Source organism: Pinus tabuliformis, chromosome 3_2 (assembly GCF_031772625.1).
Source record: "Pinus tabuliformis cultivar Carrire ecotype Pingquan chromosome 3_2, CPIR1, whole genome shotgun sequence".
Lineage (NCBI taxonomy): Eukaryota > Viridiplantae > Streptophyta > Pinopsida > Pinales > Pinaceae > Pinus > Pinus tabuliformis.
The window spans coordinates 122,084,318-122,110,406 of NC_142302.1; the positions used below are offsets into that span (position 1 = coordinate 122,084,318).

General features: G+C 33.5%; 1 protein-coding gene across 1 annotated transcript; it reads left to right on the top strand.

The window, feature by feature from the left end:
• Positions 1-229: 229 nt before the first annotated feature.
• Positions 230-20,611, top strand: LOC149180118 ((+)-3-carene synthase 2, chloroplastic-like). The gene is made up of 7 exons (XM_089413774.1): positions 230-385; positions 19,127-19,305; positions 19,387-19,499; positions 19,606-19,818; positions 19,943-20,033; positions 20,220-20,318; positions 20,410-20,611. Exons 1-7 carry the CDS (start codon positions 230-232, stop codon positions 20,588-20,590), a joined length of 1,032 nt encoding a protein of 343 aa, XP_089269900.1. The 3' UTR covers positions 20,591-20,611.
• Positions 20,612-26,089: the final 5,478 nt, after the last annotated feature.

Here is a 26,089-nt window from a genome sequence, read left to right on the forward strand (position 1 = left end):
GTCCACATCCTGGCCATCCTCCAGAGCCGAATCGAGATCCTTCAGGTTAAGCGCGTTAGCTGACGGAGGAGTACTGTTGAACAGCTCGCACGAATCCCGCGAGGCATTCCCTTCAAGAGACAATGCCAAAAGCTCCGTCAGTATGTCGGTCTCTAGCTTTGAATTTCCCGTGTTGAGATCCCAGACGGGAGAGATATCATATTCATCCTTGGCTTCTCCGGCTGCGGCCATGGCAGAACTAGGGTTTTCGGCCTGCAAAAAACGAGCTCTTGAGAAGGATCAACAAAATCCGCATCCAAAGACACAAAATCAGCCCCAAACACTTCCAATTGATTATGCCTTGTTAGGGCCAATTGTTACCAGTGACTTAAGTGAAGTATTTTTGGTAAACTTGCTACGAATTTTCATACTAACATCTCACTTCGACAAGCATTTCACCTATATAAAATGACCCTTTAGTCGAGGAGAATCAAGATTCCACTATAGAAACCATAGAAATTAGTCCTTGTTGAATATCAATCGAGGGTTGACTAAAAAACAAAAAGAGAAGTTAATCAAGGTGCTACAAAGACATAATGAATCCTTCACTTGGGATTACTAAGACATGAAGGGGATCCATCCTAAGTTATGTACACATCATATATATATCAAGGAAGGATCTAGAACCATTCACAAAACCTAATGTCATATGATTGCAATGCTGAGGGAAATAGTAAAGGAGGAACTACATAAACTACTCACAATTGATTCTATTTATGCAATTTCTAATAGTCATTGGGTTTCTCCCCAATTGATTCTATTTATGAAATTCCTAATAGTCAATGGGTTTCTCCCCATGTTGTTGTACCTGAGAAAAAATGGAAATGAAGAGTTTGTGTATATTATCGAGAACTCAATAAAGCAACTCACAAATACCATTTTCCATTTCCTTTCATCAACTAGTTCTTGGATACTTTAGTAGGAAAGAAGTATTTTTCTTTACTAGATGGATTCAATGGCTACAAATAGATTCAAATCACACTTAAAGACCAAGATAAGACTACATTTACTTGTCCATGGGGGACATTTTCATATCAAGTTCTACCATTTGGATTGTGTAATTCCCCTACCACCTTTCAATGAGTTATAATTGGTATATTGTCTTGTCTAATACACGACTATGTGGAAATATATATGGAAGATTTCATGACTTATGGTGATGAGTTTGATGAAGCATTAGCTAATTTGGAAAAACATTAATAAGGTGTAAGGAAGCTAATGTGGCCCTTAGAAATCTCAAGTGTCAAATGATGTTAACTGATGGTATTATGTTAGGACACTCCATTTTAGCATAAGTATTTAGGTTGATTAGGAAAAAATTAATGTGATAATAGATTTTCTTGCTTCAAACGCACAAAAATAAGTACGCAACTTCCTGGGACATGCCAATTACTGTCAACGATTCATTAAAAAAAATCATAAAATTTTCATCCATTATTTTCTTTACTGACTAAACATTTTGAGTTTGTGTGGATAGAAAAGTGTCAGCATGGTTTCGATGAATTAAATTCTAAAGTGTTGAAGCCACCAAGCACTAGTTTTAAGAGTTCTTAATTGGTCCCTCCCATTCCATATTTCCATAAATGCCTCGAACACTGCTATATGACTTGTTTTAGGAAAAAATTAAAGAAGGAAACCTATATGCAATCTATTATGTCAATGAAAATATTTCTCCTACAGAGCTTAATAACACAATAACCAAGGAGTTCCTTTTGGTCATATTTGCAATCAACAAATTTTGACATTACATTACAGGTTATTTAATAATATTACACTTTGACAATGACGCAATCAAAATTTAATCAATAAACCAATTATGAATGGTAGAGTTACTAGATTGTTGTTGTTATTATAATAATATGATAGGCATTCTAGATAGACTAGGAAAATATAATGTTGTGGTTGATTTCCTATCTAGACTCATATTTAATGAAAATGAGCCCCCTGTAGAATATTGTTTTGCTCATGAGCACCTATTTGTGATTTCTACTAACTCCTTGTGGTCTGAAGATATTGCTAACTACTTGGCTGGAGGTAGACTTCCACACCATCTCTCACCAAAACAACATAAAAGGATTGCGAGACAAAGTTGGCAGTTCTCTTGGATTGATGGATGTCTCTTTTAGACAATCCTTGACCTCATCATTCAAATATGTGTAAGAGAAGATGATCATGAAATCTATGAGATCCTTAAAGCCTGCCATGAGGGACCATGTGGGGGTCACTTCACCAACAAGAGAACATGGTACAAGATACTTCATCAAGGTTACTATCGGCCCACCATATTTAATGATGCTAATTAGTATGTGAAGAGGTGTGACAACTACCAACACATGGGAATACATGTACAATCTGATGAGATGCCATTACAACCATAGATAGTGTTGGAGCCCTTTTATAGATGGGTTGTTTATTTCATTGGACCAATTAAATTTCCATCACATAGAAACTCCTAAATTCTGGTATGCACAGATTATGTTACAAAGTGGATGGAATCCAAGGCACTCCCATTTGCAACTAAGCAAGCAGCCAAATAATTCCTTCACAATCAAATATTCACCAAATATGACATACCTATAAGGACCCAACCATGATCCTCTAACCAAAGCTAAATTTATCACCTAATTTCACAACAAGGGAGTAGCATGTTTGTAACACAAAAATTATTTGACAATAAAATATAAATAAAATTTGATTTATAGCATATTAAACATGTAGGTAATTTGATTTGAGGAAATTATATAATTTAAACAACAAGATGAAGCCTTCCTTGAAACGATGGCTCTATTACAGTGCTCTTGTTGGGACCTCCTGACTGAATTTTCCACCCTGCCAACAAGGAAAGCCTATCTGACTTCCTATCCCATGGAACCTCCATAGATTCCCTAGCCCTCCAAGCCCAAGTCCAACTACAATCGCAGTGTGTCAAAGTTATGTCCAATACCCTCCAACCACAACCAATCTATCTAATTTCTCCCTCCTTCCCTTCCTCTCGGTTCTCTCTTCCTCCTTTCCCACTTCTGACTCTAAAGCTAAAAAAACCAAGACCATAATGTCCCCCTTTCATTCTCCTTTCTCGCCTTATGCCTCCCCTTCCAACATGAATTCCAACCTCTTTTCATCAATGCATGAAATCCCCCCACCCCCCCCATTCTTTCGAAATAAATGCCTTTGACTTTCCCTTGACCCCTCTTTATCACTCCACCTACCCCTTGTCCCTTAATTAACACTCGAGTGGTTCATTCCCCAAATATCCCTTATTAATTCAATAAAATATTACAATTCATAAAATAATACTATCCTTGAAATGTTATTCAAACCTAAAGAATCCTATTAATTTAATTATTAAATGGATCATGTTTAAAAATTAATAATTAAGTATAAATTTGGTTTTAAGACTAATTAATCATTAATCATTATTAGCCATAAATCAAGCTTAGGGATATCCATAAGCTTTATCATTAATTAAGCTTAACCATTAAATAATCATCTAACCTATTAAGCTTCATAATACTAGGGTGTTTATGTAAGGTGTGGGTATGTAACTAGCATACACATACCTTGTATGTATACTAATAATATTTATTGGAATCAACTGCAAAAGTCAATCACTTAGCAAGTAGGCTAATAAAATAATGTAATATGATAAGATCATGTAGGGCAATACATACATCCCTCCTTCAAAAATTAGCGTCTCGAAGTTAGAGTCAAAGGGATACAAGCAGTCAGGAAGTAGTTTGACAATAAGGAATAACAAAATAGGGAGAGAGATATAGTAGTCAAATTAAGTGAAGCAAGGATGTCAATTCACATCTAGAGTGTCCATCTAACCTATAACATCATACCCTCCCTAAACTACTTCTTCTCCCATCTTATTCATCCTCACATGTAAATATACTATGGCATCAACTATACCAATATAACCACTATAGAACCAACATGACAAACACATCAACTAAATTGACCTAACTTCCGCAACATGAAACTGACAATCATCATCACACATCTAGGGGAGCATGTTGATCACTAGCCTCCAAAGATTCCAATTTTGAAGGTTACATGGTGGGAAATGCCTCTACCCCTCCTCAAAGAACTAGAGTCAACACCCTAATAGGGACCACACTATAATGTTGGTTGGATATTTGACATCGAATAATCCAATCAGCCAATCATGTCACTTGCAATCTGCACCTTACCTCATGTTATTATAGTGCATATCAAGTAAATATATGATATCATAGAACAATGTACATCATACTATTCCTCATTGGATGTTTCAAAATCCCTCATCGCTAGCATGGATCTTGGCTATCACATAGTCCCTTCCAATATATTGGTTAGTTCTCTTCCAAGCATATATATATATATATATATATATAATATGATAGTCCCTACCAATATATTGGTTAGTTCTCCTCTAAGCATATACATAACAAATACATACATACACACACACACATATATGTGTGTGTGTGTGTGTAATGAGGTTATGTTTCCCACTCTTGAGGACAACTCCTTGTCTTCTAGGAAATAATTAATTGGCCAATATCATAATTCCTCAATTAAATATAATCATCCAGATTAGATGCCTAGGACTTATTGATGGGAAATAATACTCCACAATAATTTGCAGCCTCATCTCTTTCACCCATCTGTACTCAACAATTAATTTTCTATTTTTTCCTTTATTTACAAATAAAGTATCATAATTACAAAATTACAATCAATTATTATCAGCATTAAATTTGTTGATAATTAAAATTTTCCAATTGTCTTTCAGTCTAACTCATTTAACCAGAAATAAACTTATGCACATTTAATTACATAATTTATCAATCCAAGGGATATCACATCCTCCTCCTCTTATATTTGACATTGTCACTGTGTCTGATCAACATATTTTTTGGATCACACTCTAGTCTTTCATCCAAATAGAGAAGGATGTGTTTCTCTAAAAGCATCATCCAACTCCTAAGTTGCTTCTTTTGGACTAAAATGCTTTCATTGAACCTTTAATTGTGTTACATCTCCATTCCAGAGCGTGACTACCCTCTGGTCTAGAATACGCAGTGGTTCTGCTAAGAAATCTCCCTTTGGTTCGACCTGTACAACATTTCAATCAATTAAATGAGACGAGTCATATACATACTTTTCAACAATGATACATGAAACACATCATGAATTTTAATATTGGCTGGTAAGGCTAGTTGATAGGTTGTAGGTCCAATTTTGGCTAACACCTCAAAAGGTCCATAGTATCTAGGAGATAACTTAGCACAAATGCCAAGTATGAGTGTACTTTTCTTGGGTTTAACTTGCATGATCTCCCACATTAAATTCCTTTTGAACTCTTTTCAAATCTGCATAGTTGTTCTAACGACCTTGGGTTGTTTTTAAATTTTGTTTAACCTTCTTGAACACGTCTTCCATTTCCTTTAACATCTCTGATCCCAACACTAATGTATCTTCAATATGATCCCAACTTAGGGGTACCTTGCATCTTCTTCCATACATCACTTCGAAATGGCTCATTTTCAAAGAGGTTTGGTATTGATTATTATAAGAAAATTCTACTAAGTGCAAGTAGTCCTCCCATTTAGTTTGTTTATCCTTAACACGCATCCTTAGCATATCCTCCAATATTTGATCGGTCCTTTATATTTGGCCATTAGTTTAAGGATGGTAGGATGTAATAAAGTTTAACTTTGTTCCCATGCCTTCAAAAAACCATTTCCAAAACATGGATGTAAACTTTACATCTCTATCTAAGATTACAATTTTAGATATCCCATGGAGTCTGAAAATTTCTATCGTGAATATTTCTGCAATATTTATGGCTTTAGAAGTGAATTTTACAAGGATAAAGTGAGATGATTTACTGAGCTTATCAACCATGACCATAATGAATTCAAGTTTCCTCCTAGTCTTTTGTAGTCAAGTAATGAAATCCATTGAAATTATCTCCCATTTCAATTTTGGAATAGGTAGGGGCTCATCAACCTAGTAGGGTTTTGATGAGAAACATTAAATTGTTAACATTCAAGACATTTAACCACATATTTTTTTGCCTCATTTTTCATAGTTGGTAAGTCAAAATCCTTTCTTGACATAGTAATCAACTTCTTTAAGCCAGGATGACCAGTTGTTGGCTTTTGGTGAAACCTATCTCAAACATAAATATTTATATCATCAGGCATATAAATTTTGCCTTTAGACAACACTATGTTTTAGTTCTCTATTGAAAATCCACTTCTCTCTTCATTTGATGTCTCAATTTTCTAAAAAAAATTCTTAATTTTCAGGTACTCTGAATCAGAATTTGAAGCCATTTTGATTTTATCTATTAAGTTTGTTGACCAACTTGTTACTAATGTAGCATAGATTTTATTAACCTTCCTTTATAAAGCATCAACTATTCTATTTTCCTTTCCTTTACTATGTGTAATCTCAAAATCATATTCAGTAATCAATACTAACCATTGTGTTTGTCTAACATTTAGATTAAGTTGATCAAATAGATATTTGAGACTAACGTTGTCTATTCTCAATCGAAACTTTCTTCCTATAAGATAATGTCTCCACATTTTGAATGCATGAATGATGGTTGATAGTTCTAGACAATAGCATAATTTTTTTCATGCTCCTTCGGCTTTCTATATTCATAACAAATAACATAACCATCCTGCATCAAAAACCCTCCTAACCCTTCTTTACATGCGTTTGTACATACTACAAAATCCTTATTGGGATCAACCAATTTTAAAATCGGAGTTGTGGTCAAGAGTTGTTTTAACTTGTCAAAACTATCTTAACACATTTAAATCCATTCAAAATTGATTCCTTTCTTCAATAAAGAGGTAATTGGATATGCAAGTTTGGAAAATCCTTCTGTAAATCTCCTATAATAACCCGCAATTCCAATAAAGGATTTGATTTCCTCTACATCTTAAGGTACATGCCACTCCATTATTGCCTTTATATTATCCAAATCAACAAAAAAGCCTTCTTCTGATATTACATGTCCTAGATAATGAATTTGTTTATGAAAAAATGAACACTTATTGAATTTAGCATATAGTTCATTATCTCTAAGTGCTCGAAGGACCATCTACAAATGTTGGTCATGCTCTTCTTTACTCTTTGAGTATACCAAAATGTCGTTTATAAAGACAAATACAAATTTATCTAGGAATGACCTAAGTACGTAGTTCATAAGGCACATAAAAGTAGTTGGTGCATTGGTAAGCCCAAATGGAAGTACTACAAATTCATAATGCCCATAATGTGTACGAAATTTTGTTTTGTGAATATCTTCATCCTTAATTCTAATCTTGTCGTACCCTGATCTTAGATCATTTTTTAAAAATATAGAAGCTCCTTCGACTTGACCAAACAAGTCACCTATCTTGGGTAGGGAATATTTGTTTTTTATCATCATTTTATTAAGTTATATGTAGTCTATGCACAACCAAAGAGTACCATCCTTATTTTTGACAAACAAAATTTGTGCCCCCAAAGAAGACACTAATGGCCTTATATACATTTTTTCCAAGGGTTCCTATAATTAAATATTCAACTCCATTAATTCAGGGATAATCATTCTATATGGGGCCTTTGATACTGGAACAACTCCAGGTACAAGATCAATAGTAAAATCAATATCCCTCCTTGGAGGAAGTCTTGGTATTTCTTTTGGAAAGACATCCTTTTATTGCTCCAATAAAGGATATTCTTCTAATGATGGTTTCTTACTATCGTCAGAAATATTTTTCACTTGAATAGTGAACATTTGACATCCTTTTCTAGCATATTTCTTCATTTATATTGTAGATATTTGTCTGACAAAGATATTTCTTGTTATTCCTTGGACCATACAACCTTCCCCCTTATCATCAACATAGGTAAAAGGATTTTCTAAAATATTTTAATATCACTCTATGTGATTCCAACCGGTCTATACCTATAATAATATCATAATATCCCAAGGGTAATATATTCATATTTAGTGTGGTATGCATTCCAATAATATTTATCGTGAAATGTTTGCTTATTTCAGTGACTTTTCCTTCAGTTCTTGTGGCCTACTGTACTAACCAAGGCTTGCTCTATTTCACCTTTACAAGATTACATCTTTCAACTATGATAAAGGAAATACAACTTAATGTAGATCCTGAATCAATAAGTACAAACACATATTTTTTAAAAATTTACCTTGAACTTCTACCATGGTAGGCAGATAATTTTGCTTGCCTCCCATCCAATGTTGCACTGATTCTTGGTATGCTAAAGGCAATTCCATTCACAATAGATGCTTCTTGAATATTGTTTAATAATTCTTTCTTGTTTAATTGATTTTGTGGACAATCTCTCCATAAGTGATTTTCATTACAACCCCAACGGTGTATTGGTCGTTTAACTGATTCACTAAAATTTTTGTTTCATGTTCCCAATCCTCCTTTATGCCCCGTATTCTTCTTTTGAATAACATTTACGTTATAGTTTCCTACTTGCATACTCTTAGAAAAGGCAGGCTTCTTAAACCCCTTTTTCTTAATATTGAATCTGTCATGCTTCTTTATCACCCATCCTTTAGAGATTTCTTCTTTTTGTTTTCTCTAACTAAAACATAACTTATCTTTCTGATGGTTTCATCCATGGCATTTGGGTTGTCAAATTCAATCATTTATTTATATGAAAAAGGAAGGCAACTGATAAATCTCTGTATTTTTTCCTTCTCCTATTTTAGATAAAGTACATATCTTAATAATATCATGAATTTATTAACAAAGTCATCCATGGTAGATTGTCCAAATTTTAGTTCGTGAAACTCTCTATCCTTTTCATCAAAGTACCTCTTGGTCAAATTCTTCCTCTTGACTTATTTCTTGAACAATTTCCATGCTAATTTGTTACTTCTAATCATCTTAACAACTTTGTTCTCTTCCAACCATAAGGTTGTATTATCAGTCAACTGGTAGGTTTCCAGTCTAGCTTTCAAGTTACTTGGGTAATGGTATATTCAAAGTATTTGGACATATTGATTCCATGCCTCTGCTCCTTCTTCAAATTCAGCATCAAAATTGACGACCTAATTTTCTTAAATTATCCTTGCACTTGATGTGAAGTCCTCTTCCTTCTGGTTATGGAGGTGCTACTCTCATATTTAAGTTCTTCCTCTTCCTTCTAGTTATGGAGGTGCTACTCTCATATTTAAGTTCTTCCTCTTCCTCAAACTCATGAGATTCATCTCCACTAGAAGTTATAGAATCAATAGTATCTATTGATTCTCTTTTATCTATTTTCTTATGAAACTTTTTATTGGCTCTTTGTTCCTCCAATTTCCTAAATAAGTAGCCATTAATTTCCTCCTATTCTTCTTTGGCTTTAGAAAACCTTTCTTGATTTGTCTTAATGTCATGAAAATATGATTTCAAGCTTTGTATTACTTGCAACAACTCAGACTCTCGATTTCCTGCATTATTGGTTCCACCACTCATCATTCCTAGTTCAGTATTAGGTTATTCAACACCCCTTGGTGATCCTATTAAAGTATATCCATTAAATTCTTCAGCTATACTTCAAAATCCTAACAATCCTTTGAACAATATGTTCATGACACATAAATTATTTTAGTTCAAAACCCATAGAAAGCCCAATGTTATAACCTATAGCTCTAACACCACTTGTAATCACCCTCACATACAACAATATTTTTATTTTTTAATATATAGATATCAACGTCAATGTACAAGTCTTTCATCTCATACTAACTACATAAACAATCTCATTTCTACTTAAAACATGGTGTTGTTAGAACTATCCTTGTTTAACTTATGAGTATATGATTATTCATTCTATCATAAGTCTATCTAACATTTTATAAAATAAATTCTATTTCCAATAATACTCATACTAACTACATAAACAATCTCATTTCTACTTAAAACATAGTATTTTAGAACTATCCTTGTTTAACTTATGAGTATATTATGATTATTCATTTTATCATAAGTCCCTGTAGTTCATTATTGTCATCAACACCATTGCTATCTAACATTTTATAAAATAAATTCTACTTACAATAATATAACAATTCATCAACACCATTGCTATCTAACATTTTATAAAATAAATTCTACTTACAATAATATAACAATTCATCAGCACCATTGCTATCTAACATTTTATAAAATAAATTCTTCATCAACACCATTGCTATCTAACATTTTATAAAATAAATTCTACTTCCAATAATATAACAATCGACATCGTTGATACCAAACATTTATACATATATCCCACCTCAAATAATATAAACACGACACCACTCATGAGGTCTTGTTTTCTATGCACGATCGAATGTTGATTTCATAAATGGTTACACTATAATTTCGTGATATGAATGTGGGATTTTCATAGTTGTGATTTATGTATAGTTGTGCTTTATTGTATTGCGAGAACTTTTTAGACTCCTCTACATTGTTGCATCGTATGTCAATACGTTAACACCTAAGTTACAACTAAACTACCAAACGAACACTTGGGATTAAATCCCACATGATCGACGATGAAAAAAACATTAGGGTTTTTAAAACACTTAATGATTACCATGTGAAACCAAAACTTCATTCATTTCTCATTTTTCTTCCATCGCTTTCGTCGCTCTGCAAGTAGGGTTCTATGGTTGTTTTTCTATGGTGTTTTCGCACAATTTACTGATACGAGTAGTTGTATTTTGACGAGTGTGATAATAGTCTCTCACCTGTCATGAGAGGTGGTTTCTTCTACAACTTTGTAACGACTTCCAATGAGGTTAAGTGGATACAAAAATCTATTTATGGTATGCTTTTATTACTCGCATTATTTACCTATAGTTTTACATTAGAGCCACTCAAATATATTCTAATGTTTTTCTCTATTGATACTTCACAAGTTGCATAGGGTTCTCTCTTGGTCAGAAACCCTCTTTAGTGTTTCCCTCTCAATGTTGTTACAAAAATATTTAATTGTTATGGATAAATGTTTTGCTATGTATTAAATAGATTTTGGCTACAAGGTTACATTTTTGTCTCTAACTTCCATGCATCATCGACTCTGGGTGAGTTTCCTTCCATCTTTGGTTTCATAGGTATTACAACTTAATATTGGTTTTTCCCGTTGAATATATAGTCGAAAGCCATTTCATAGCTCCTCATTTCCTTGTAGATTATTTGTTTCTTTTATTACAATTGGAATAGGGTTTCGAACCTTCAGTGACATATCTTTTTGGATATTTATTTTGTACTTATTTTGGCTTTTGATCCGGTAATTTATATAATCCATTCGTGTTGAATTCTAGAGTTCTTGGTTTTTTAAAATACAAACCCATGGTCTTCAAATTTGTTGGCAAAAAATTATAGTATGGGTATTCTCAAGGGTGTTTTCCTTGTATCCTTATCTTAAATTTCACAATACGGTTTATACCCTTTACTATCTTCTGCTCTTCTTTTCAATATATATATATATATATGAAAATAAATGGTTGTAAAATGTCATTTCTATGTTTCACTAAATTAGTTGTGTTGTTTTCTTAAGAGGCTCTCAATAGTAATTTTAGAGTATTTATGTTTATTGTTAGAATATTTTCTTCAGAACCCTAATTGGGTTTTGTTTGGCGTTTGGATTATAGTTCGACTTGGTTAGACTTACTATGATTCGAGGTTCTCTTCTTTTTTTAACCCTAAGGTTTCGAATGTAATAGTGCTCCTTGAATATGTATGCATACTAATCTTTTGAGTAACATAATTTAATTAGTCATCAGAACTTCTCTGACCCTGGTTGTCGACCACAAGGGTAATCCTTATATGCAATTACAAATATTTTCAGGGCTTTATTAATGGTAGTTTTTATCGATGACACTAACATTTTATTCCTAATATTGAACTGTTAAATTTATTTTTCTTTCACCTATAACTCTTTATTGGTATATATTTGCTTATTTCTTAATTTTACCAAATAAACCATGTTCTGTCGGATTTTGTTAAAGGGGTTTGCTTTTCTTTTCTTAACAACAGTATAATGAGTGATTATATGTCTTCACTCTATAGGAAGAGAGGACGCTGGAACTTATACATATTACATCCTCAAGTATTTTATTCCTACTCTTAATTTTTCTTAGTTTTCCATGCTCTTTGTTGTTCTTGTGCAATTCTCAATATTTATCACTCATTTTGTATGGGTTTTATTCTTACAGGTACGGGTACCAGTTTATCGTAGCATATTCTTTCAAATATCTACTAATTGGATGAGGTTTGGTTTTTGACTTACTTACTTTATTCATTTACCAAGTCGGGAACTCCCAACTCTTGGTCTCATCTCCTATATGGACAAGAATTTCTCTCTGCTTGAAGGCCAAATTCAGAATTTGTATGGTTATGTGTTTTAAATATTTCATTTGGCCTTACTTGGCATATAGTGTCCATGGTGTCTTCAGACTTTAATTTTATAAATAGGTCATGAGGCTCTTCTATACTAAAATATTATATCATGATAAACAAAATTTATTTGTTTCTACCATATATATATATATATATATATATATATATATATATATATATATATAATCAGTTTACATGAGGTCATAAGTACCTCATTTACACTTTATTTTTCTTACAATTATGTTACCAGATTTTCAAGAAATACTCTAATATATTTGTTTTGAATAATTAATGCCATAATGTTCTTTATATAGATACTTCCTTAATATTTATTTCATGTATATATTTTTATAACTTGTATTGTTTACATCAGCAATCCAAAAGCCACAATTCTAAGGAAGTTTACATGGGTGTTAGATTTGTTTTTCCTAGTTCAGGAAATAAAACATACATAAGCATTTACATTGTTTTCTTTTACTGTTTAGAATACAAAATTATATGAACAAGAACCACACACATAAATATGTGTGTGTGTGTTTTATGGTTTCTCCTAATATAATATAATTGTATTTTTCCGTATATTGTTATTACAGAGAATGACTTTGTGCGCAACTAGTCTAAGTTTAACACATGTATACATATATAAATTGTCTTTTATAATTTATAATAGATATATTTACTCATATGAGTAACTCGTTCATTATAAAAAAAAACCTTTTGGAATCTTGTACTAGGTCGAACACACACACACACACACACATATATATTTTCACATTTATCTTTTATTCAGTAATCTTCTACTTCTAACTAGCACTATGAATTAAATTTCTAATCAATGAGATAATTCTCTATAGCACAATCTATATTCTTTGATTCTCCATTTCTGTATGTGTTCTCAAATAATTTATAACTGTGTCTTTTTCCTTTTACCATATCTTGCATACTATTTACATCATACATAATAGATAGGTAAAGTGTGACATTACCAAACTTCAATAAAAATAAATAAGACATAACATATAACCATTTTTTTTCTCCTTTGTCAAGTAAATAAATATAGAAGTTAGAAATAGCGACTTGGAAAATTTCTTCTAGAAAATTAATAGTCAAGTGCTAGGCTCCACCCAACCATGACACTCCAACACAGTCAATGTCCCCCCAAGCATACGAGGCTTGCAAGTTTTTTTTTATATACTTGTTTCTTGCTTCTCTTAAGTCTCCTCTGCTCTTCGAATGAGACAAAAGCAAGTAAAATCAAAAGATATTATTTGTCTCATCTACCACTCTTTTGGTAGTTAATAAATACCTCCACCTCATTAGCGGGTGGAAGTTGGTTACTTGCTTATAAATGAGATAGTGTTTCCCACTCTTGAGGACTACTCAATGTCTTCTAAGAAACAATTAATTGACCAATATCATAATTCCTCAATTAAATTTAATCATCAAGATTAGATGCCTAGGACTTATTAATGGATAATAATACTCCACAATAATTTGCGGCCTCGTCTTTTTCAGCGATTTATACTCAATAATTAATTTTTCAAATTTTTCTTTATTTAATAATAAAACATCATAATTACAAATTTACAATAAATTATTATCAACATTAAATTTGTTGATAATTAAAATTTTCCAATTATTTTTTAGTCTAACTCACTTAACCAAAAATAAACTTATGCACATTTAATTATATAATTTGTCAAGCCAAAGGATATCACATGTTATATGCTCAATTGAATTAACAACCTGTGAGTAAGTCTAAAAAGTGTTGTGAGTAAGTCTAAAAAGTGTAAATTCCAAGAGTGGGGAGAATAAATCCCATGTTTATAACTAATTTAGGATGTATCACCTTGAACTTTTTACAGTGTCTCAAAATTTAGAAGAATTAATTTTAATAAATTTGTTCTTGAGTTGTAGTGTACAGCTCAATTCAAACCACGCCATATATCCCAAGGAGATTGTACTTAGAGAGATCTTATATGCTAAATTGAACTAGAAACTTGCGAGTAAGTCTAAAGGTGTGAATTCCAAGAGCGGTGAGAATAGATTCCATGTTTATGACTAATTTAAAAGGTATCACCTTCCCCATTTTACTTTTACTTGTCTCAAAACTTAATTTTAATATATTTGTTTTTTTCATAGGAAGTGGTTTTTTAACAAATAGATGACATGTACATGTGTTTATTTCAATCATGTACACGTGTTTATTTCAATCATGTTGTGATGTTGAATGAAATAGAATATATTACTAGCGCAACCACCAAAGATGGGGATGTAAAATGCCAATAAGCTATCAAGATTTAAATAAAGTGATTTTTGTCTTCTTAGGGGTTATTTGTCTTTTTGGCCAATAACTGAAGTGTGTTGGCAAGGGTTATTTCGGTTATTTTAAACAAATTTCAAAATCTCTCTAGTGTTTCATGTTAATCTAAAACAATTGTTTGAATTTAAACTCAAATGTTATGTTCTATGGTGTTAACTTTGTGTTCTATGGTTTTATGTTTTATATTTGCAGTGTTAAATTCTGTGTAAATTTAACATTGAACCATGGATTTAAAAGTGAATAAGATGAACATATTCTTATCGTTCAATGTAGAACATCATTTCTAATTCCAAAATATACATATATATTAGTCTAATTAAATGTTGCACAAAATCATGATTACAAAGTTAAACGTCTAAAAATTTAATTATTTTCACAAAACTTTATATTTTATTGCTTTTGAATTCATTTGAGAGAGGGGCATATTATCAATGTTTGCTTTTACAATTATATTACAACTATTGTTTCTCTTGCTTTTGTTATGGGTTGGAAGATACATCAAATGGATGTAAAGACCTCATTCCTCAATGTTGTGATTGAGCAGGAAGTGTACATAGAACAACCTCCGGGTTTCGAGGTACATGGGAAGGAGTCCCATGTTTGCAGATTGAAGAATGCTTCATATGGAATCAAGAAGGCACCCAAGGCATGGTATTCCAGAATTGATGGATACTTTATGAACTTGGCCTTCACCAAGAGTGTTGCGGATCCTTACCTTTACTTCATGATTGTTGATGGTGATCCCTTGATCTTGGTGTTGTATGTGGATGATATGTTCCCCACTGGGGAAAAGAGCCTAATTATCAGGTGCAAGAGCAAGTTGGCCTTGGAGTTTGAGATGAAGGATCTAGACCTAATCCACTATTTCTTAGGATTGGAGGTGTGGTAGAGACCTGATGATATCTTCCTTGGACAAGGGAAGTGCATTGTTCATATTTCAAGGAGATTAAGTATGATGGACTACAAGACCATGGCTACACATATGCTGACCAGTCTAAAGAAGTTGAGTGATTCTTCATCATATTAAAATTCAGTGGATCCCATGATGTAGAGACAATTGATTGGATCCTTGATGTACCTATTAAACACTAGGTCAAATATTTACTTTTGCAATGAACAAAAATGTAACTAAATTTGTAATAAGATGTCATTAATTCTAATTATTATATGTTTTTCCTTGTCCATTAGAAATGATACTATTTTTTGGTGAAATTAATATTTGTCATTAATAATATAATTAAATTAATAATTATATATTGACAAAGTGTAACTGTTATACATTTTTTTTATTGAGATTAATACAATTTTGTTGAAATCATTATTTTTCTTTATTTAAAATACATTTTTGAATGCATAAACATATTTAAAATCTTAATTTTTTTCCCAAAAAAACTCAATTTATATTATTTAACCACTCAAAATTTATCATCTCAACCATTTTTTATTTAAAAACTATATATATAAACCTTTCTCAATTCAATACCTTTGTCACCAAATATCTTTTTATTCACAATATCTAAGTACTATAAATTGTATTTGTTTGGTTTACAATGGCATTCTTTATAATGTCTTGTTTACAATTAACTTGTTGGAAATAATACTGAGAGGGGGGGGTGAATCAGTATTATCAGATCAGATAAAACTTTTCAATTTCATACTCAGAAACATATACGCGACTTCAGTTAAGTGAACCCGCGTGTACACGCGACTGTGTCTAAAGCAACTAGCGTATATGCAGAGATCTTATGATTCAGTTAATCTTATCTTCAGTAAATGCATCAGGATATTATTAAGCATATTAACAGTAAACAGGTGCAGTATAACAGAATAGATCATCACACAAAAGCCACACACATGAACACCATGATATAAGGTGGAAACCCAATGTGGGTGAAAACCACCTGCTGCAATTTGTCTCTTTCTTCTTTAATGAGAAACTTCTTTTACAATGTACTGGTGCAGTCCTTTACCAGCACGCAGGCTACAACCTGCAGAGGGCTACAACCCTCTCTCGTTTTCCAACTACTTTTGGAAGGGAGCTACAACCCCCTCAGCTCTTGTACTAGCTGATCCATTTACTAGTACGTAGGTGCTGACCCTACAACCTTCAGGGACCACGTTTCATACATTTTCATACTGGATCCAAGAGTACAAAGCAAACATTACCGCAATACAATCATCAACTTATACTTGCATCATAATTCATTAAACAACCCAATACCGAATCACTGAAACCCTGTCATTAAGAACACAGAACCCAAACCAGAATCTAGAACTCTGCAACAACCACCAGAATCAGCAGCAACCTGAAATATTAACACTTATCATGCATACGCTACTTCACTGTACCAAAACCGCGTGTATACGCGCTTTCTCCAAAGGCAACCCGCGTGCAGATCTAGAAATGATTACTTCTGCCTTTGCTGTCAGATTCGACCCTTGCCAAGCGTCCCGAACAGATAACCAGCAATACCAGATCTTCTCACTGCGTCAGACACCCACAATCCATACATCTTTGCCTAGTGATCTTCTCCTTATATAGCCTTAGGCCTTGTTCAATACCAAGAGCCAAAACCATAGAAACACAATACCATCAACCTCGAAACTAGGGATCAACACGTCCGTCGAGACATAATGGTCCGAAACCATAGGCACAACTTCCAAGGACTAACCGCCATGGACCAAAGGTACTTTTCCACATACACGCGCTTTTTCTGAAGCCAACCTGCGTGTACACGCGACTTGGTCTTAACAAACCTGCGTGTATGAACTTCCTTGGCAAGCTGTACTAGGATCTGTCTTCTGATTAAGTTGCCATCTCCTGTACCAACTTCTGAGGATCTGTACCAACCTCTGAGTGAGTTGCCATCAAGGACAACACTTGAATCATAATGCCAACATAACTCAATATCTTTGTCACCCAATCTCTTCTTATTAGTCCCTGCCTGGGACTCTTAGCAATCGATCGTGCGTTGACTACCTATTAATTTCTTGTTTGACCAAAAAATATTGCTATACATCACAATTTTAACCAAAGTTTTCATATTAAAAAATAATATAAAATTTATTATGTAATTGCTGATTGGCCAACAAAATTGAGGGTCTTATTGCGGGCTTCGCAGGTTTCAAGACAGGTAAAAGTAAGATATCCTAAGTTTTTGGTACCTCTTCTGCATGTCCTTGCGGCAAACTTTTCTGATATCCAAAGTTTTCAGGTGGAAAAGATATTCAACTTTTCTGCTATCCAAAGTTTTCTCGTGCAAATTTTTTTTATATCCAAACTAAATATAACTTTATTAACATGTACTATACCATATTTTCATCGGTCGAAGGGGCGAGCCGCGGGAGAGAGCATCGCCTTGGCGACCAACTAGTGATCTCTGCTCAGGCATCCAACCAGCGAGCCTCATACACTTTGAAATGGGTGATATGTCTGTGCGAAACCTTAGCCGATTATACGTGTCTTCAGGGAGTCTACACTTCTCTGTATATCGCACCTGTGCTTCACTTAGCATTCTGTCAGCTTATAGTAGGTTTCTATGGCTACATGCATGAGGCTCCACCTGTCAGCTCCTGGTGCATTAGCTTGCATGTAAGGCGCTTCGAACCATTTGTCATCTCCCCATGTACTCGCTATATTAGCTTACTGATACTTCTTTGGTTTTGGTTCTTTTCTCCTCTGCGCGAGGAGTCCTGAGTGCTCCCTCCGTGTCTTGGCTCACATTTGTTTCAGGGAAGGCTTTCTTCCTTTCGTTTTCTAGTATTCTACCTAAATTTTTTAGCTTTTCGGCTCTTTGTAGACAAGTTTTCGGTCTTATCAAGAGGGATGACAGGAGCTGTAAGGTCTCTTTATATAGGCAATGGCAGGAGCAGGTTCTAGCATTGATCGATTTTTCAGTTCATTATTTTCAGCTTCTAGAAGCAGGAATGTCTCTTATTTCCGCTGTGCCGTTGGCTTCCTCCTGCGTGTCCAAATCTTACAGAGCATAAGGCTCTCCGTAGAGAAATCGCAACACTGCAAATGTCTAGGCGAGGAAAATCTGTGGCGGCTTCCAATAGGATGAGTTTGGCCACTGCCGTATCTGATGATGGCGTAAAAAGGCGCATAGGCGATTATCATTCTAACCTCTGGGACGACAATTTCATACGATCTCTTTCATAACCTTATGGGGTAATTACATTCATTTAAGTTTACCCTACATATTCCTCCATTCAATTCTTCGAAATTGATGGAACTGTTTTCTCTTTCTCTGTAATTTGATTGTGTTCGAGTTTGTCATGATTTTCCCTTGGTCTCTTGAAGAGAACTGAACTGAACGGCGATTAACTTTAGTTGTATATTGTTTAGGTATCTTCGTACGGTGAAGTGAAGGAGATTTTCAACTCATTTTCTATTGCAGATGGAGAATTAATCAGTCCTGTCAATGATCTCCTTCAACATCTTTGGATGGTCGATAATGTTGAACGTTTGGGGATCGACGGGCATTTCCAAACTGAAATAGAAGTTGCTCTTGACTATGTTTACAGGTCAGTCCCGACCGCCTTCAAACTTTTTGTTTATGTTTTGAGGACGAATGCACAATCAAACCAGAATAATTTTGGCCGCAGATATTGGACTGAAAAAGGGATTGGATGTGGGAGAGAGAGTGCTTTTACCGATCTCAACACAACTGCCCTGGGCTTTCGAATTTTTCGACTGCATGGATATACTGTGTCTTCGGGTATCCACGTTTTACTAATTCATCTCTCGTTTAATACTTTAATGATATAACCAAACGAGTCTCTGCCGGTAAATATGAATAGCTACCTTCATTGCGTTGAATGTAGATGTGTTTGAACACTTTAAAGACCAAATGGGACAGTTTACCGCTTCCGCCAATGATACAGAGTTGCAGACAAGAAGCTTTTTTAATTTATTTCGAGCTTCTCTCATTGCTTTTCCCGAGGAAAAAGTTCTGGAAGAGGCTGGAAAATTCGCTGCTGCATATTTAAAAGCAGCCCTACAAACGCTTCCAGTCTCGGGACTTTCACGAGAACTGAGGCAGCAGTACTTATATTCTCACATTTGCTTATTTACATCATATAATCTTTGTTTCTATCTGAATTCATCCCATCATGATTGTTTCAATCTGCCTTATAATTTCAATATTGTGGTATCGGATACAATACGTTTTCGATTATCGCTGGCACTCAAATTTGCCTGGACTGGAAGCTAGGAGTTACATCGACATCCTTGCAGATAATACGATCAGTGGGTAAGGCTCATTATATGACTTTTTATATGTGTTTATGGTTGTGTTAGTATATGTGTTTATGGTTGTGTTGCCATTGACTAGTGGGACTTGCAGATATCATGCTTTTCCAGCCTTTATCGATAAAATCTGCTGCTTAGTACCTTCTATTTAAAATTATGATTTGACTCTTAGTCCATTTGCTTTCAGAACGCCAGATGCGAACACTAAAAAACTTTTAGAACGTGCGAAATTGGAGTTCAATATTTTCCATTCTCTACAACAGAAAGAGTTACAATGTCCGTGGAGGTGATGAGCCTATCTTTTTTTATATTTTTCATAGTCGAAATGGATTTGAGTAATGAATAAAGTAAAAATAACATGTCATTTGTATGTGTAGATGGTGGAAAGAATGGGGTTGCCCAGAACTAACCTTCATTCGACATCGTTACGTGAAATTCTACACTTTGGTCTCCGGCATTGACATGGTGCCTGAACATGCTACATTCAGACTGAGCTGTGTTAAAACGTGTCATCTTATCATCAACTCTTTGGGAGCTGCTATGATGGTTTCGGGCTAGTGGCGGTTTTCAAGCTATTCGGTGCTCATCTTATCATCAACTCTTTGGGAGCTGCTATGATGGTTTCGGGCTAGTGGCGGTTTTCAAGCTATTCGGTGCTCTGCTCTCCTCGGCTACGCATTTGGTAAATTTACCCAAAAATAATTATGAATTTAATTCTTAATTACTCAGCAATTATTTCCTTTCCACATTGTGTAGAGTTTAGATTGGTATTTATCCAAAAATAAATTATTTGTTTTACATAGCTTAAAATAATGTAATCACCCGGTTTACATTGTTATTCACTTTATAATTTTTGAGTTCAATCTTTAATTATTTTTACCTATAACATTGTTGTCTTTATCTTAGATAGCAACCATTTTTCTATGTATAGTAAATAAGTTAATTTTACTCTTGTATAGGTGGAAGAAGCCATCAAAATTTTGTAACTTATTTTCAAGTTATTTTTATAACCTTCTTCACATTTGTTCCTGCTAAATTTTCTTTGTGTTATTTATCCAGTTCTTGTTTACTAATTATTAATTTCGTATATGCTTATTTCAGGTACCGATTTCTCTTTTGAACATAGCTTTTTCCTTTAACTTTTCCAAATTTGGCATGGCTTGATTTCAACTTATTCAACTCTTCCGCCACGTCTAAGGTACCCAAATTTTGGTTTCTCATTCTACATGGGTGTGATTTCTCTTGTTCCAAGAGGAATCTCCCGACTGTTAACCTCCGAAATGTTTGTTAATTGTTTTCTTTCACGTCTTTTGGGACATGTAGTTCCTCCGAAACATAATTATTTATAAAATGATATGAGCCTCTCATGTATTGAGTATTGTTTTCGATTATGAAGAAAACATTTAAGTTATATAATTATTTTTCTAATTACATGTTTCTTGAGGTCGGTTAGAGCTCTTCCAAATCTTGTCTCCATGTAATGATATTTTTAGATCATAAATGAAACTTTGTATAATTTTGGAAAACAATACTATTGTGTTTTCTTGTGAAAGCAATAGTAAATATTGATACTTTTGTATTTTCGATCATTGTGTATCTAGGCTAGTTTATTATATTCGCAAAGTGAAGATTAAGAGTTATTACGTTAATCAAAATTTATTATATACATATTTTATTATCGTTTTGTATACATATTTACTCTTCAAAGTCGAACAAGGTTTTCCAATCCTGTATTACTAGGTGCGGTGTGTGTTGAAATAACACATATAGATAGACTTGTATACATAACCAATACCTATCTAGTTTCAACAAATACCTTCATGTTTAGTTTCTCAATTAATACATTAAATGTCTACTATGTATGCGATTGTTTTCTTTAGCATAATTTCTAGTTTTCTTCCTTTAATAGTCCTCCACACAATATTTATGAATAAAAATATAACCATAAGTTTTCTACTATATAAAATTTATAAAATAAAACAAAACAATTAGCCCTTTTCTCTTTACAGTTCAAAATTCTCTAATAAAATTATAACTAGCTCTTTTCCTTTTATTTTACTATGGAAAATGAGTAAGTAAAATGTAACTAAATTATTTTCTTTCTTCTCCATAGAATTTGCTAATGAAAAACATAATTATTTACTTTTTCCAAAGAAAAAAGAACAATAGGTAAGGACACTGACTTCAAAATCAGTAGTTTGGGAAAACTAGTAGTTGAGTACTTGGCTCTTCTCAACATTGATATTGCATCCAACCATTATCCCCTCAAGGATATTGCTTCTCTTTAGCATTTTTTCTCACAATGAGCCAAAAGAAATCAAACACAAGATTTTTATCAATTTCCAATCTACCACTCTTTTGTGGTTAGTAACTATCTCCACCTCACCAAAAAGTGGCAGGTAGTTGCTAGATCATTAATGAGATTTTGTTTCCCACTCCCAAATACAACCTCCTATTTTTTAGGGAAACAATTAATTGGTCAATTTCATAACTTCTGGATAGACAGTTTGCTAAATTTTCAGTTTGCTAAATTTTAATTTAAACATTTTATAAGCATATTTATTATATAAAATAATGTTTTAATTTAAATATCTTAATAAATTAATGTAATAGTTTATGGAAGTTCGATTTTTTGTTTTTAAATTAGAAGTTTTATTCTTAACAAATATTTAGACAGTAAATTATATTACAGTAGAAATATAATATTCGTATCACAAAGCACAAAACTGAGTTTTATGTTGGATGGAATGTGATTGCCGCACCCACCAAACTCTTCATTAATCACATTTGCTCATCCAAAGGCAAAGTTAAATATGGTTTCTGCAAAGTTGGCACCTTCTCTAAGTTCCTTGCAGACCCCGGCAGGGACTACCGCCACGGCAGTGGCTCCTTGTTCACAATATCAATGATTATAATGTGTATGGTTTATAGTTGTATTCTTTATGGCTTTCTTCGATTTACATATACTTTGTTGTCTTCGACCTTTATATACTTTATTGCATTAAGTTTTATTTTCTAAACATATTGTCTATATACTATACTTTACACTTAACACTTTCCCTTTACTTTTTTGTTAAATAAGTTTATAATCTATAGTGTGTGTTTTTTTAAAGTCTATGATAAATTGTGTTAAAAAATTATTGTGCTTCAACTTGCTTTGTGTTCAAAAAAATTAAATGTTTATAACTATGCTTTCATTTTACATAGTTCAGATTAGTTTATACATTTTGGTTTTTAAGATATATTTTAGGTCTTTTTTTTATTAGTGTCGCTTTACAGTGAGGTTTTCTTTTCGAGAGTATTTTTTTGAATTGTGTTTTTTAATAGTTTGTTTTTTTGCATTTAAGTTCATGAAATAGTGTAAGCAACATATTTTTTACCTCTTTTATTTAGTATTAGAACTTCATCACCTCAAATCCAAGGTGTTAGTGACAAGATTTTTGTACCTGATCTCAGTTTCAATGGATGTTTACATAGAATGTAAACTTGTTGTAAGAAAATAACTTGGAATGGGATTGAACTTGAAGTATTTGGCTTTGGATTGGTACATGCATGGAGAAGTATGGATTTGTGGGTAGATGGATAGATTTACCACTTGGATACCTAGATATACTAAGATTAGAATTGAATCAATTAGTGGTATGTTGTTAGGAGACATAATGAACATATCAAACTAGATTAATTATATCATAATGTAGAGGGCCATGTGGAGGCTCACGAGCTCTCTTAGATCCATAAAATATAGATGTAATATAGTACTTGGTTGATAAGGACTTGGTTTATGTAACTGTATTTGGAGTAGGAGGAATGCTAGCAATAAAACAAGATGTTTCAAATTGTAAATATTTTTATTGAGCAAAATTTTATCACGTGTAAATGGGAATATGGCTATAAGATCTATTTAGGCATGCATACCATTGGTTTTTCAAATCACCAATGTAAAATCTAGATGTAGGTTTAGGCGATAAGGAACATGTATTCTCAAATACCTTGTTAATAAAGTTTGAGGGGGGAATGTTGGGCTATATTTTACGCAATCATAGAGCAATTATTAACATTGATATAATTAGTGTTGTGTTTATTATTCATGGTTTATGGGCCCATGGTATTTCATATGATGAATCCCATTTAACGGTTAAGGACACTCCATTGTAAAATGTCTCATAGTATAGACTTAGGTGGCCTATGTAGCTCTAGAGTGCATGGTATCAACATGATTTTATTTAAAGAGCCAAAAAGGGAGTTCACTATGAAAAAAACTTCTTGAGAGCGCAAATATTTTGTAACGTATTGTAATAATTTAGTTTTTGAAAAATACATTGATCATGCTTTAAATTGTAATGCCACAATCCCACCCCTAAACTATTAATATGCATTGATATTTAGGTTGGCGAGTGGGATGTATATAAATGTTAGTGTAACACCCTAGTCCCACCCTTGAAAAATTAATGTAAATTGATATTTATACTGATGAGTTGGATGTATATAAATTTATAATTATTAGGTTGGTGAGCTACATGTATATAATTGTTAGGCTAGTGACCCAGATTTATTTTATGGACTCATGTTCCTATGTATTTATGCTTATATATTTTGCGGGCATTGTACCCATAAACATATATGCCTTTTGGCTAAAGTGGCCGAAGGGTCAAGATTATAAAAATATGGTAAATGGTGCACATATTTTTTTTAATAAAATAACGACTATCTACGGATCCCACTCCAAGAAAAAGAGTATGGGGGGCAAAGCAAGTCCAAGGTGAGAGGAAATGGGTGGTTGTGTTCAGTGTTGCAAGAAAGGGAACATGGGGCACATGTGGCTTAAATGTTTCCCACATGGCATAAAGAGGCCATGCAATTATGACAAGTATACAATTTTCTGAAAGAATATGGAGGTATGAGTATCATTGCATTGAGAGGGTTTTAGCGATTTTGATTATGAGCAACCAACTAGTGAGCCTTGAGCTTGGGTTCTGGACCAACTAGGGGTTTTTTTGGCTTATGACCTTAAAAAGTGCCTGGAAGCCCTGGAAGTAGCATGCACACCAAAAATCATAGAGCTAAGAAATTCTTGGCTAGTCGTAAGGTGCCTTGGAAGGTGGGCACTGTTATCCCCTACAATATCCTAGGCTGAGGAGGAGATCGAAAGAGGTAACCTCGAACCACTTTTAGTTTAGGAGCTAGCCCTATTGAACCAGAGAGGGATCTCTCTAAGGATTTTTCAATGAATAACTAAAAGAAATAGGTTTTAGGCTAGATATAAAAGTCTTGTTTGAGTATTTTAGAATTTAGGGTTTTAATTTGCTGGACTAGGGATTAGAATACGTAATTAGGTCAAGGCCTCAAGTGTATAGTAACAGGTATAAAGAGGAGTTAGATATCAATGTGTTATGGAGAACTTAAGGTTTTTGTCAATGTACTATAGGTCCAAGATTTTAGTGTAGAAAATCTGCTGGTAGGTTAACCCAATAATGCAATATAAATAAAGCAAAATATTATAACCTACTTCTACAATCAATTTGTGGAAGCTTAAAGATCGAGCTGAACAATATAAGCAAAATAAGAAGAATCAATGGCAAAATACACTTGAAAATACTTTGGGGAAAGCCTCAGCTAAAAAACCCCACACTATTGTATTATCATACATGGTCGAAATACATAGGAATTATACAAAGCCTTAACTCTCACAGCTAGCCAGCTCCCAGCACAATCCTAACAGATGCTCACAGGCAATCTTGGCTCTCTTCTGCCTTCCTCTCTACCCTCCAAGCTCCTATTTCCTTGCGTTGTTCCTTGTGGATGATTTTCCTTCAACCAAGTGGATGATCTTCCTCCAAAACTACGCAATCCTCAAGGATAAATCCTTGACTGCATGCATGAGTTTTCTCCATGAGAAAACACATGCAACTAATAATACACTGTCCTTGAACATTTATCTCAACTGGGTCTTTCTCAGAATAGGCATGCATGAGTTTCTAATGAGGGAATCTTCAGTTAACGGAGTAGCACTAGTTGAGTGCATTAATGCATCAACTAACTGTTAACTCACTATTAGTT